Source organism: Lonchura striata, chromosome 3, assembly GCF_046129695.1.
Source record: "Lonchura striata isolate bLonStr1 chromosome 3, bLonStr1.mat, whole genome shotgun sequence".
In the NCBI taxonomy this organism is placed as follows: domain Eukaryota; kingdom Metazoa; phylum Chordata; class Aves; order Passeriformes; family Estrildidae; genus Lonchura; species Lonchura striata.
In genome coordinates, this window is record NC_134605.1 from 20,544,135 (window position 1) to 20,557,404 (window position 13,270).

A 13,270-nucleotide genomic window follows, 5' to 3' on the forward strand; every position below is an offset into this window, starting at 1 on the left:
TTAAAAAATTAAATATTGTTTTTTTTTTATAAGCCACCTCAGTGAAAATCTTTTCACTCTCCTCATAAGAATTATTTTTATAGTTTTATTTTAAGTAAGAGAAATTTCATTCTCCTTGTCATCCTCTTCCCTCCTTCCCCAACACTTTTCCTCAGAGTTTGTCAACATTAAAAAGAAGTATAAAACTTTGAAAGCCTCACTAAGACTCTCTCCTCAGACAGCCATGTTCTCTTTGCTCACTGAAGAGCACAGGACATGGAAGATTTTGCTTCAATACCACGGGGTTTCTGGTTACAGCCTTAAGATAATAATTCTACTTCTGAAATATGGTAAAAGCTCCTGTTAAGTGCACCTTGTTTTCTTGGATTCCATCCATCCATCCATCCATCCATCCATCCATCCATCCATCCATCCATCCATTTCCCTCCTTCCCTGTCTCTCTCTTTCCCTCCCTCCCTTATTTGCAATGCCCCTCACCCTAGTAGCAGTGAGTGCTTCTCCAGGCTTATCTTTCAAAAGTCTTTTTATTCTTTTGGTCTTTTGGGAAGGGAAGAAAACCATGAGGATAAGAAGGGTGCTGCTGCAGACCTGCCTTTGTGTCAGCAAGTATTAATTAAAATAGGGTAGGTCATCATCTTGTCTCATGTAAAATCCTTCCCTCAAACAGCTCCCTGAGACTAAAGGGAAGCTAAATCCCCCAGCCTTCAAAGGAGTTCTCCCCATGAATGTCCATGAATCCTGGCCAGCTGAGGTCCCTCTGGAGCTCTCTGCCTACCTTGTTCACCGCTGTCTACACGCAAGTGTTAAGTGGAGCTTTGCAGACACGGTGAGGGAAGTGTGGAGATTGCATTATGCAAACAGCCTCAGCTCCTGCTTGCAGCCTCAAGCGCTGCCATCTGTGCCTGCCTGGCAAGGGGATGCCAGACACAGCACTGGTGGTGTTTCTCACCTTTTGAAAAAAGTGACAAAAGGTCTTTAATTATGAAAGAAGTAAACCAGAAACCACTTGGGCTACAACTCACAGGGGGACTCTTCACAGAAAGGAAATGTATTTGCTGATGAATTATTCTGAGAGAGGAAGTGAACCAAAGGATTCCTGGATGGTTATTTTCCAGAAATTAGGTCAGTCATAATCAGTTGCATAATTAATTGTCTAACTAACTAGTTAACTCTTAGAAACCTTTACTGACTCGTGGTGACAAATGCATGCATGCATTTAGTACAGGAGAGGTCCCCCTGTGCTTTCCAAACTGCATCTCCAGCGCTGTGAGTTCTGGGACACAGCACTGGTGCTGCTGTGTGATACACAGAGGCTTATCCACAGCAACAAGGACAGAGGAAACATTGTAATTACATATGTTTACACGTGAGATTTGGCTGCCCTTCAAGTGTCCTTTGAGGTGTTTGAGCAATAGTGAGGCTGTTCTGAACACAAGTCACCTATTTCCTCCTCAGTTTCTTGTGACTACACAGCTTGCCTTCCTCTGGGATGAAGGCAGGTCTCTTCTGATGAAAATCAACCAAGACTAGCACCTACAGTATGGACAGTCAAACTGGGAGGTCTCTTGTGAGGATGTGAGAACGATGACACTTGCCTGGTTTACACAAGTCTAGAAAGGACGGTGAAACCAAGACCAGAAGCACCATCAAGCTCATGTCTGCATAATGGTGTGCTATAGGACAGACACTGAAGCTGAGCACTAGTTATGATGGTATTAAGTGTGTGGAAAAATATTCTGAGTGTTCCCATGAAGAAAAAATCCACCTTGCTGGGAGAAAATAGAGTACTGACAACTTGAAGGCTTTTTCATTGACTAATGAGTATTTTGGTTGACTCCAGTGTAATCACACGAAAAAATGCCACCATCCAGAGAAGGAAAAAAAACTGGTATTAAAAGTGGTGGTTGTGGGCAGCAGTGGTTTTTGAAGGAGGGAAGGAAGGAAGGAAGAACAAGCAGGGTAGCAGGAGAAGTTGCTGGGAAAAAAACCCCAAACTGTGGTTAAATTGATGTGGTTGAAAACAGTATCATGGATATGCCACCTCTAGAAAAAAGCCTAGTTCAACACAATTTTTTGCCCAGTCCAGGCTCTTAACTCTGAAGAAAAGCAGTCTTTCAGCACAGGTACAGCACTGAGCAAAATCACTGTTTCTGGTGCCATTGTTAAGCTTGGTATTTGGCACAGCCTCCTGACAGACAGACCCCATGGTTATACTCAGAGACCCCATGGATCAGAGTGAATCTTCTCTGGCTGCAGGCCTTGGTGGCAGGAATGAAACAATAGAATGGCTTTTGGGCTTTTCTTTGATGTGGGTTCTGGTGGTTTTTGGAGCATTTGGGGGCCATTTAAACACTGCCCTAATTTGGGTGTGCTTTTCTAACTTTTGATGGCCCCACTTTATGTTTCCTCCCTCATCCTTCTGCAGCCTCCCCAGGGCACTTAGGGCTGCCTCATGCCACCACGACATCTGTGGGACAAGACAAAACTGCATCTGGCAATGTGTTGAATCATTTATGTAAAAATTAGCAGGGTTTTTCCCCCCAACAAAATCCAGGGAATATAGGGAGTCAGAGAGAGGGATCTATTCATATCACCCTGATTTTTGGCAATTTTCTGGCTCAAACAATTACTATTTCAAAGCAGAATGTCTCAAGCTTGGCAAAGGGCCAGTTATTCTCACAACAGTCACTCAAACAAATAACCAAAAATAAGAGACAGAGAGGCTGGAAGGCAGCACAAGAAAGAAGACTTGTTCACCCCAGAACAGAGAGCTATGAGCAGCATTCTGGTCTTCTAGCTGCTGATTTCTGAAGAAGTGTTTCTAAGGGATGTGGGTTCTGTTCCTTACATGACAGCAGGTAAAAGCAGAGCACTTCCAAGCACAACCCATCATTGTGGAAAGGGGCAGGATGGGATAAAGATGAGGCAACAAAGAGGCAAGAGTATAGATGTCCAAGTGTTTCATGCCTGTCCATGCAGCATAGCCAAGAGAAGAAGAAATTGGGAGCATTTAAAGCTAATCAGGCATTTATAGCTCACAGTGAACTGCAGTGCAAAAGTGACTGGTGCAGTGTGGTGCCTGGATGGCCCCTAAAGGAGCTGCTATCTCTTTTTCCAGGTACAGCACATACTCTCTCATATCAATCTTTTGCTTTAAACCCTACTGACTTTACCTTTAAATTTTATCTCTCCATAGGATTTTTCCATGCAAATTTCTATTGCTTTCTTCCTGGGAACTATACTTCAGCTAAACTGCCTCTTTAATGCAGAATTTTAACACTGGATATTCAAATGATTCAACAGAAATGTCCAGATTGCTCAATTCTGCCCTGCAATCTTCCACCCACTCACAAATACAGCACGTTCCCATCTGTGCACTGCTCTCATTGTGAACTTGTTGATTTTTCCTGTTCTTTTCTGGTGGGGGTACGACTTGGTGCAGGTGTTCAGGTTGGGCTTACAAAGACCCAGGTAACACATGGCAAACTCTGCATGAGACAGAAAACAGAAAATGCAATATTTTAGTTACAGCAAGGTTAAACAAAGCATATATCTGATGAATTGGGCCTGGAAAGATATTTTTGTCTCAGCCAGCATAATTTCTTTTGGATAACTAATGCTTTACAAAAGATTTTCAATTGACTTGGAGAAGTGGAGGGAAAAGGGCTCCTCTGCAATTTCTTAATGTTTGAAATCCATTCCTGAGTACTTTTATCCCTAATTAAAGGTCACCTACTGGTTTGTGAACAACTGTTAATGAAGAGTTTAATTATCCAGATGACAGCTATAAAATCCTACTCCTGGGCTTGAATATTTTAAAGCAACAACGCCCAGATTTTCAAATATGTGCTTGTAGCCAAGTACTTAGACTAAAGCTCTCAGGGAAGAAGAGTGTGTATGTGCAATTCCCATTTGAATACACAATGGGAGATTGCATATGCCCATATTAAAGATGCAAATCTGCGAGGAAGTTTGTATGTGCTTACTTGACCATTTGAACCAGACCTACCTTTCTTTTATGTTCTTTCATTCAGGGAGAGGAGGGGTGGTTAAATTATTCCTTGAGGATAAATCATTTCACATTATTAACTCTTCTTAACAACAAAGCTGCATAAATTAAATGTAAGATTATCTGCTGTGTCCTCAGTGGAATGATTAGGAGCGAATCTACAGGAAAGAAATGTGGTCAAATGATTTGAAGACTTGCTAAATGGGATGCAAATCTCATCTTGAATTCTTAACAAGCTCAAACACAGACCTGCCTTCTAATGAGCAAACTCGCTTGGCATATCTGTGTAACCCCCAGAGCAAAGTTGTAAAGAAAATGGATCATGGTTCATTTTCTCTACTGAGTCAGGATTTTGTTTTTATTGGCACTTTTGACCAGGTGCTCCTGGTGCTCCTATTACCTTTACCCATGGTAGCAATTTTTGTGATGCTGCTTTTAGTCTGCCAAGCTAAAGTGGCCCCGTTTCTCATTTCCCATCACAACACCTGATGAATGTTTCTTGGGTAGGTCAGCTTTGGGTTCTCCGCAAGGTACATGCCTGAAAGGATGATGCTTCTATCAAAAAGATCAAGAAGTTGCTTTTTGTGTTCTCTCTGCCAGCACAGTCTCTTTGTGTCACTCTGATGATGGTACCAGAAGGGCAAAGAGAATAATAACTCTTTAACTCAGCATTTTTGGGGGCTTGGTGAAGACTAAAATGCAATGAATGGCCACAATGAATGGCAATTCTACTCATAATAGACAATTTCCCAGGTTTTTCCTGTCAATCAGAGCTGGAATTTGATTCAGTTTCCTCGTTTCCTTTGGCCTGTCTCTCCTGCTTACATGAGCATATGTGCACACATGGACACACACTTATTTGTTTGAGCAAAATACTAAACAAGAGAATGACAAGCCCTGGCTCTAAAAATGAGGGGAAAACAATTAGAATGCATCACATAAGAAGAGCCATTCATATAAATTAAAGAGGAAAAATATGCCTGTTTGAGTTCTGTTAATGGCTAACATCTTATTTCCTAAGAAATATGAGTTAATACAAGAGATTTGTTAAAACAAAAGACAGGTCAGTCTTTCTGTCATATTTGCTGAAGAGGTTTCAAACCCACTTTTCTGTGCTTTGTTAGGTCTCCAGGAGTCTACAGGAGGGTTTCCTCTGCAAAGTCTCATCCGTAGGTCACAGTGACCTGACTGTGGGGGCTGCACTACATAAATGGAGCTCTCCAGATAAGCAGCAACATTTATTGCATACTTTGTCAACATATCTCTGGCTGCACACTTGTTCTCAAGGCACTCTGTTTTGATATTGGTTTTATTAAAATAGATTTCAGAAAGGGAAATGTAAAATAGTTTAGAGATTGCAACATAAACATGTTGTTCAAGAGCTGAGGAAACCCACACCAAACACCAGCAGGCTTTTCTGTATATTACAAGCATGGACAAAATGTATCCTGAGGTCTTTTTTTCTCATACTGCTTTCTTCAAATAAAAACACTACTAAAAAAAATAGGTACAAAAAGACCAATATCTTGCACAGCGAAAAACACAGGTCCCAGAGTATCCCTCACAATCTGGAAAATTATTAAAATTAAAATCAAAAGAACAGCTAAAGCCAAGGAGATCCAAGGACTAGAAGAGGGAGAATTTTGTCTTGGTAGCAGTCTCTCACCTTTGGAGCTGCCACCAGAGCTCCTGAGCAGCATGTGTGGGCAGGATGACATGTCCTCCATGAGGCAAGGTGTCCAACTTTACAGGCTTTACCTGTTCCTCAACTATCAACTCATGTGTCCTCTGGAGGAAAGCCCATGGGTTAGGTGGCTCCATCCCAGGCCCTGGTCTGACTCTGGGTACAAGACACAACCCTGCAAGGTCTCTTTTCAGGGATGTTATTTAGAAAAAACATATTTAACTGTGTCCTGATTCTGCAAATGTCTGGGCAATGGGTTTGCATGAAGATGATCTGTATCAAGCTCATATGCCTGATTTACTAGAGGATTTACTAGACTGGCTTCTAGACTACTATGCCTGTGTTTTCCTGAGCTGCCAGGTCTCATTCCTGGTAAATGGACAGAGCTCAGGCAAAACAGCATGACATGACACGCTGCAAGAATTTTCCCTATTTATCATCAAAAGTGGGGTGGTATTTACTAAAGAACATCCCTCATTTTTAGCCAAATAATAGATTCAGGACCCTTTAAAAATACAACTAGATTATTTGTCATTTTAGAACATCATCATTCAGTCACTTCCATTGGGATGGGATTTAATGGCTTCACACCAGCACATTGTATATGACATAAAGCATTTGTGAAAAAAAATTATTCCTTTGAGTAGTCAGATGATCTTCCCAGAGATGAAGTGTCTTTCCCACTTTTTTCTTTCATTCTTCCTCTTCCTGGATCTTGGAGGGAGTGTTACTTGTGTTGAGTAATGAAATTTCCCCCGCCAAAACACACTGCCTTTGATCTCCCCTGCTTTATGCACTAGGGAGCTGATAGTTCTTTCCCTGGCTAGGACTGAATGAATAATCACCTCCTGTTGTTATTCACATAAGATTCAGATGTTAAAATGTGAAGCTGATGACAGGGGAAATTATGGATAGAAGCATCAAGATTTGCTACTGAAATTTTATGAGCTGTAGGTAGAAAATATTTAAAGCACATCACATTTAACCATGGAGATTCCAAGCTTTTATAATTTCATGGGGCAGAACTGTGAGTTGTTTGTGAGATGGGAATGAAGCCCAGACTGCTCTCCTGGTGTTTTCTTTATGCCCACATATCCACACACAGACACATAATCAGCATGAGAAAACCCTACCCATCCATGAATCTTTGTTGCAATTTGGAATGATGAACCATGCAAAAATTAGATATTCAAATCACGTAAGAAGTCAGTACATTCACTGAGATGTTAGTAAAAATCCCTGTAAAACCAGGAAATCTTGATTAAATTTTTTTCTTTCTTCTTTTTAACTTCGTTGTTGTTGTTGTTGTTGCTGTTGTTGTTGTTATTTCAACACATGTAGCTTATGATTTATTTCAGGTTTTCAAATCTGGACCAGCACATAGTAATGTGTGCATGAAGGATTTTTTTTTCAGAAGGGAAGGAGAAATCACAAAAGGATTAGACAAAAAATTAGGATTTCACATGAGCTTTTGTGCAGGGATATAAAAGCTACATCTAGAGCCATTGTTCTTTGTGCAGCCCAGGCAGTACAATACACAAATGCTGTTGTATGGCAAACCTGCCTCACACATCTTGGTGGAGCAGCCCATTGGCCCATGTTGGCATATCCAAGGCTCCCAGACACACAAGTGAGTTCAACTTTGTGAAAACAACTTTAAAGCACACCCTTTTTATTATGAGGGGTTTCTCTTGCCCTCATTCTTGCTCTCTCTTACCTTGAAAAGAAACCCTAAACCAAACCAACTCTTTAATACAAACTCAAACAAAAAAGGTTTCTCTGAGCCTGCCAGTCTAAACCAACACAAATACCACCCCAAGTGACACTTCTGTACAGGGTAAGGCAGGTCCACACATTGTGGAACAGCAAAGATCCAGCACAGCTGGAGATGCCTCCTGCCTCCCTGCTGTGCTCAACAGAAATGGAAACATCATGAGATATTCTCATTCCTGGCAAGCCTGTGCTGGAGGAGGGCTTAAATTGGCCTTCTGTCTCCTGTAACCCCAGGAGATTTGATTAATGAATAAAGCTAATTATCTGTATTGCTATAACACAATTCACAGGAAAAGAAATTAATTCTACATATTTTTTGAAACCGTATATAACCACTACTTAATCCTCAATAAGCAACTAGCATCTTCCTTGGATGAAGGGAATCTCTGCCTGCATGGTGGGAGATACCAGTTTGTGATCTCATTTATTTCCTGAGACAGTTCTACATGAACACTTTGGCACTTTGTTCTTCAAGAATTGATGAAGATGATATGTCATCACTGATGATTGTTCATTGAACAAAAATAGGGATTTGGAAATAATTTTTTTCATAAAAAATAAATTTGCATGTTATGCTGAAGTCATTATTCAAATTTACATACTTGCAAGTGATTAGCACACTGCCTCAGACACAAATTTATGCAAGAATTCATTTCAAGTGATTCAGGGGAACCAAAGAATAAATAGTACCATCACCGTTTTTTGATGCAGGAGGGCAATGGCTATTTCTTGTGTGGAAAGTATGAGCAGATGAGGAGATCTCTGTTCTGTAAATCTGGGCTTGCATTTCACAGCACCCAAACTTGCTCAAGAGAATGAAGAAATCCCTGCGGAAAGTCTTGGTGAAAATGGCGTAGAGGAAAGGGTTTGCGCAGGAGTTGATGGGGTAAAACAAAACCAGGAGGATCTTGGAGTTGGTCACTGTGATGAGAGGAACCTTGAGTGAGGCCGATATGGCAAAGAAAGATATTGGTGCCATGCAGAGGAAGTCAGTGAAGATCAGGACGGCCATGCGTTTGGCAATCTTGGTGTCACTGTTGGAAGAGATGACGTTGGGGTTGCGCACGGTGAAGTAGATGCAGGTGTAGCAGATGCAAATCACTATGAATGCGAGTACATTCAGCACTAAGAGAAACATAACATAAGCCTGGGCAAACGGTGTTTCAATATCCATGGGCAGACAGATGCTGACCTTCATGTAGCTGCTGACCCCAAATATAGGAAGGAGCGCTACTGTGAAGGCAAACACCCAGCCAAAAATCATGATGATCACGGCATGGCGCAAGCGCACCTTGCGGTGCAGCTGCATGGCGTAGGTGATGGTGTGCCAGCGCTCCAGCGTGATCACCGTCAGCGTGTACACCGAGAGCTCACTCGCAAACACTGCGAAAAATCCTGCGGCGTTGCATCCTGCCCCAGTCTGCCAGTCTATGGCGTAGTTGTAGTACTGGCTTTTGGTCTGGATGTCTACTGAGGCAATAAACAGCAGGTAGATCCCTATGCAGAGGTCTGCAAAGGCGAGATTGCACATTAGAAAGCGAGGAACGGTGAGTTTGTATTGACTGCTTATTAAAATAATGAGGACAACAGTGTTCCCAGTAATAGCTAAAATGTTGATGAACCATATCAGGACTCTCAGAATGTTGTATCCCATGATATCTTCACATGGGTTGAAAGCATCAGGTTTAGGAGAGCAGGCTACATTAACTACTTCATTGCATAAACCATAGTCAAATTCATTATCTGCTGGGTCAAACCCTATGCCGTAGTTGGAAATGTAATCTTCAGCTGCAGACCTTCTCTGTAATTTTTTGCCAGGTTTCTCCTCAAAGTCTTGCTTCACATGAGATATGCTACATATTGGATGAAATTCAGTCCTGAAATTGTAAAAAGAGAAGAGTTGGAAGCTAAGAGACAGAGTATGATGCAATAAACAAGCACAAAATCCTCCAGTTTCCATTAACAGCACAGTTTTTCTGGTTAGCTGATTATATAGTTTACCCTGGAGTCTGAAATTAATAGTGTGGCTGGTCCCTATTTATAAAATACTGCAAGAGCATGTAAATGACTTGGAAACCTCATAAAATGCACAGGAAAGGAAAACCTAATGTTTGCCTAATGCTCATGATGCAGTTATCCACCTGGATAACACACTCTGTAAGAAGACTCCCTCATTTGAAATGAGTCTCTTACTAAAGCTGTCAGTGACAAGCATGGGGGAAATGCATGACAATGAACACCAATGTAAGTCTCAGCTTTGAAGAATGAGTCAAGTCAGCTGGGAATGCTCAAATTCCCTTTTTCCTAAACATTTTGACCACCACCATCTTGTAACTCTGCCATGGCACAAAACTCCATTTTGTGCTTTTCATTTTTAGTACCTCTTATCATATTAGTGATTAGCCAGTAACATAAGTAAATAGCACAAATAAATTGATGCAGGATTCCAGATAATCTCTAGAGGACAGATGCCAACAGAAACACAAGGCACAGGAGACCATTTTGCTTAAAAACTGTTTTTTAAAAGAAGTCAATTAGAAATCAAGTGAAGTGAAGCAAAATCAACCTAACCCAAACCAAACCAAATCAAACCAAACTGAAGGTTTTAATGGAAAGAGTAGTTGCTTTTGTTTCTGTCAGAAAGTATTTTTTAAGCATTTTAAGAATTTTAGTAGCACAAGTAAATACTAGCATTTTTAATAGTTTTGTGTTTGGCTTTATTTTGTAGAGTATTAGCTCTGCACCCTTCTCCATGCATAGACCTACAGAAGAAACAAATATTTTGGCTGATGATAGAAAGATGATCAGCTCCAACAAGATCATAAATATCAAGAAATATCAAATATAGACATGACATGAATGTTGAGTTTTTACAACAGCTCATTGGCTGCCTTAGAATGTGGCTGTCCCATGAACTTGCATCCACAGTTTTGTATTCAGACATAATCTGAGTTATGGAATAAATCAGTTAACATTTTGTTGTAAAACCAACCCAGTTCAGCTCTGCCTACATTCAGCTACAACCCAGACTGCAGTTTAGGTGTGTAATTTCTAGAACAGAACCCCAGCTTATTTTCCACCCCGACTCTGAGTACAGTTGAGAGAAGAACTCTATGCAAGTAAACTTAAAATTTTGAACAATTGGTAGTAGCCTAAAAAGGAGAATTCTTCTTTGTAACCTAATTTTACCTTTTGACTTTCTGCACTCACTACATCTTCTGAAAATTGAGTTTAAAGGGTCTGCAAGAAAGGAAAACTAATGAAGGTCCAGCATCAGAAGGTGAGGGACATTTCCTATGAGATTCTGAACATCCTCTACTATTATCAATATTTTTTATCTTGCCTGTCAACCGAGTCAGAAAACTGATTTTCTGTGAGGTCAAATATTCACTATGAAGGTCACAGTAGCAATAACAAGGCATTACATTTTGCTCTCCTGTGTTCTACTCGCATAAGGATGAGTGAAGGGTCCAGAGTATTGATCAATATATCAACAGTTCTCTGGCTGAAAGGGAATATAGGCTTCCTAGAAGCAATAACAGGAGAAAAAGTCCCTCATTTTTTAGTGCAACAGGCACTTGGGGGCACTGAAAGCTACAGCAATTGGTGGTTCTTTGAAAATGAATTGAAGGAAATGTTTGTTGCCAATCATTTCTCAGCATGAGGTAAAAATAAACTTTTTCTAAAATTTTGGAGTCCCTGTCTGGACCAAAATATATACCCAGGCAAGAGTGATTCGTAAGGACAATTGAATATTTCTGATTATCACAATCTATTAATTCTTGCCTTATTTTTACAGCCAGTGTCCCACATAAAAGCAAGATCCCAAGGAGTGAGGTGTTTGCTCCAAGGAAGGGTAACGGGGAGTGTCCTGCTGGTTCTCTTCATTGGGGGCAGGTAGGATGAAATTCCCAAGGGAAGGAAGAGCCATCCTCTGATACTGACTCTCTGTCATAGCTTTGCCCTGTGTTTCTCACTCTTTGCGCTGTGCAGTGCACTCAGAGCAACAAGTTAAAACATTATTTCCCAAGGGATGTCTGGGTCCTTGCTTCTTGTTGAGACCGTGGGTGTCATGATACAGTTAATTCATTCCCTCTCTTTGTGAACTTTCCTTACCATTTAACATTATTTTGCTCAAGTAAACTAGAAAAATAAACTGCAGAAAAGGCAACTTAGGGAACAAAATTGAAATTGGCAGAGTGCTCTGACAAAAACAAACAAAAATTACTACCTTTGTACAAGTTGTTATTTAAGTTGTTATTTTATGTGCCTCATCTGGATCTGGCGGCAGCCGGCTCGTGTGTGCTGAGAAACATGCTCAGCAGAATAAACAGTCTTGACCTGTGTTCTGTGATAAGTCCTATCTCAAGCCAATCATCCTCATCAAAACTCATTGAGTGAGTTGTGAGCAATTGATAGTAAGTTCTTGTGAGATGAAGCCTAAACACCATTCCTGATGCTGCCACATTTTTTGAAAAAATAGGATTTCAAGTGGCAGCTCCTTCAAAGAATAACGATCAAGTGTAAGGACAGAGTCATATCAATGCCATTCTTTTGGGCAGAAGGTGATCTTTATGTCAAAGAAAGCCAAAATCGTGCTGAAGTTCGTAATGGTCTATGTCAAGTTGAGGGTTTTAACATCTGGCCTCTGCCCTATCTATACTTCAAGGATATTATTTTCCAGTCACAGACAAATGTAAGGGGAGTTCAACATACCGTACTAGTGTTAAGAATGCAGCTTACCTTTTCTTAGGCCAGCACCACATTATTCAAACTACAGATCAATATTTATCATGAAATACTTATTGGAATGAGAAAAAACATCAAAACTATCTCATGTTTTAATATGTTTCTCAGACTGGCAGAGCTGTGCTTGATGTGGCATCCTCCAAAAGTTAGAAAGCACTGTTGTAACAGATTTCAGCTTTCTATTATCACAACAGTACCTATTTGCTGCTGCACACAGTTTTTAGAGAGGTGATTGAGCATGATCCACTATGGTAACTTATTTTATTTAGGGATTTGAGTGCTGCAAAAGTCTCAAAACCAGGAAATCAAACATGAACAGGCAATCAGAAAGGGGCCGCACATCCCTGTCTTAATTCCTTCCCAGAGTTCTCATGAGAACACCAGCTGCTCCTGTGAGCCTTAGAAATGCACTTCTAGGGGTGATGAGGCATCCTTTTTATACTCCCTGGACTACCTGGAAGCATTTTGTGAGCCAAATGGCCACAAGGAATGATTGTGTCCTGTGAAGGTGCAGGACAAGCCAGGTCACACCAGGGTTCCCACCACCACAAGCAATGCCTGCTGCTCTGAGCCAAGCACAGCTCCCACCAAAGGAATATTACACATTGTGTAATCAAGCATTATGCAAACTATTAATAACTTCTAAACAGCCTGAGCAGCCTTCAGTGCACACACAGCTTGTGCCAGCTGTCATGAAAACTGCTTTGAAATGAAAGAGGATGTAGCTACTGTATGTGTGACTAATCTCTGCTGAAGTGTATGGTAATACTTTCAGTCTTCAAACCAAGCACATGCATCCACTTTCTTTAATCTGGAGAGAGGATCTCAGTTTCACACCAATTTCAGTACAGGAGACATGACTGTATGAAAGAAATGACAATTTTTAATTATGTTAAAAAGAAGCTGACAGGATGGTTCATCTAAGTAATAGGGTCTCATAATTTTGCATTTATGCCTAATGTTTGGTAGAAAAATACACATAGTAACTATTAAAGGTATGGATAAATGTTCAGTTTTGTTCTGTTGACCAGGGAGGTACAGTTGTGACCAGACTT

General features: G+C 40.7%; 1 protein-coding gene across 1 annotated transcript in view; it reads right to left on the reverse strand.

Annotated features, from left to right (window-relative positions):
* Positions 1-8,115: 8,115 nt before the first annotated feature.
* The window catches only part of FSHR (follicle stimulating hormone receptor), a 79,970-nt gene continuing 74,815 nt past the window's right edge, over positions 8,116-13,270 (reverse strand). Inside the window, exon 10 of the mRNA XM_021540190.2 lies at positions 8,116-9,343. Coding sequence (XP_021395865.2) covers positions 8,116-9,343 — 1,228 coding nt within the window. The remainder of the gene's footprint in view (positions 9,344-13,270) is intronic.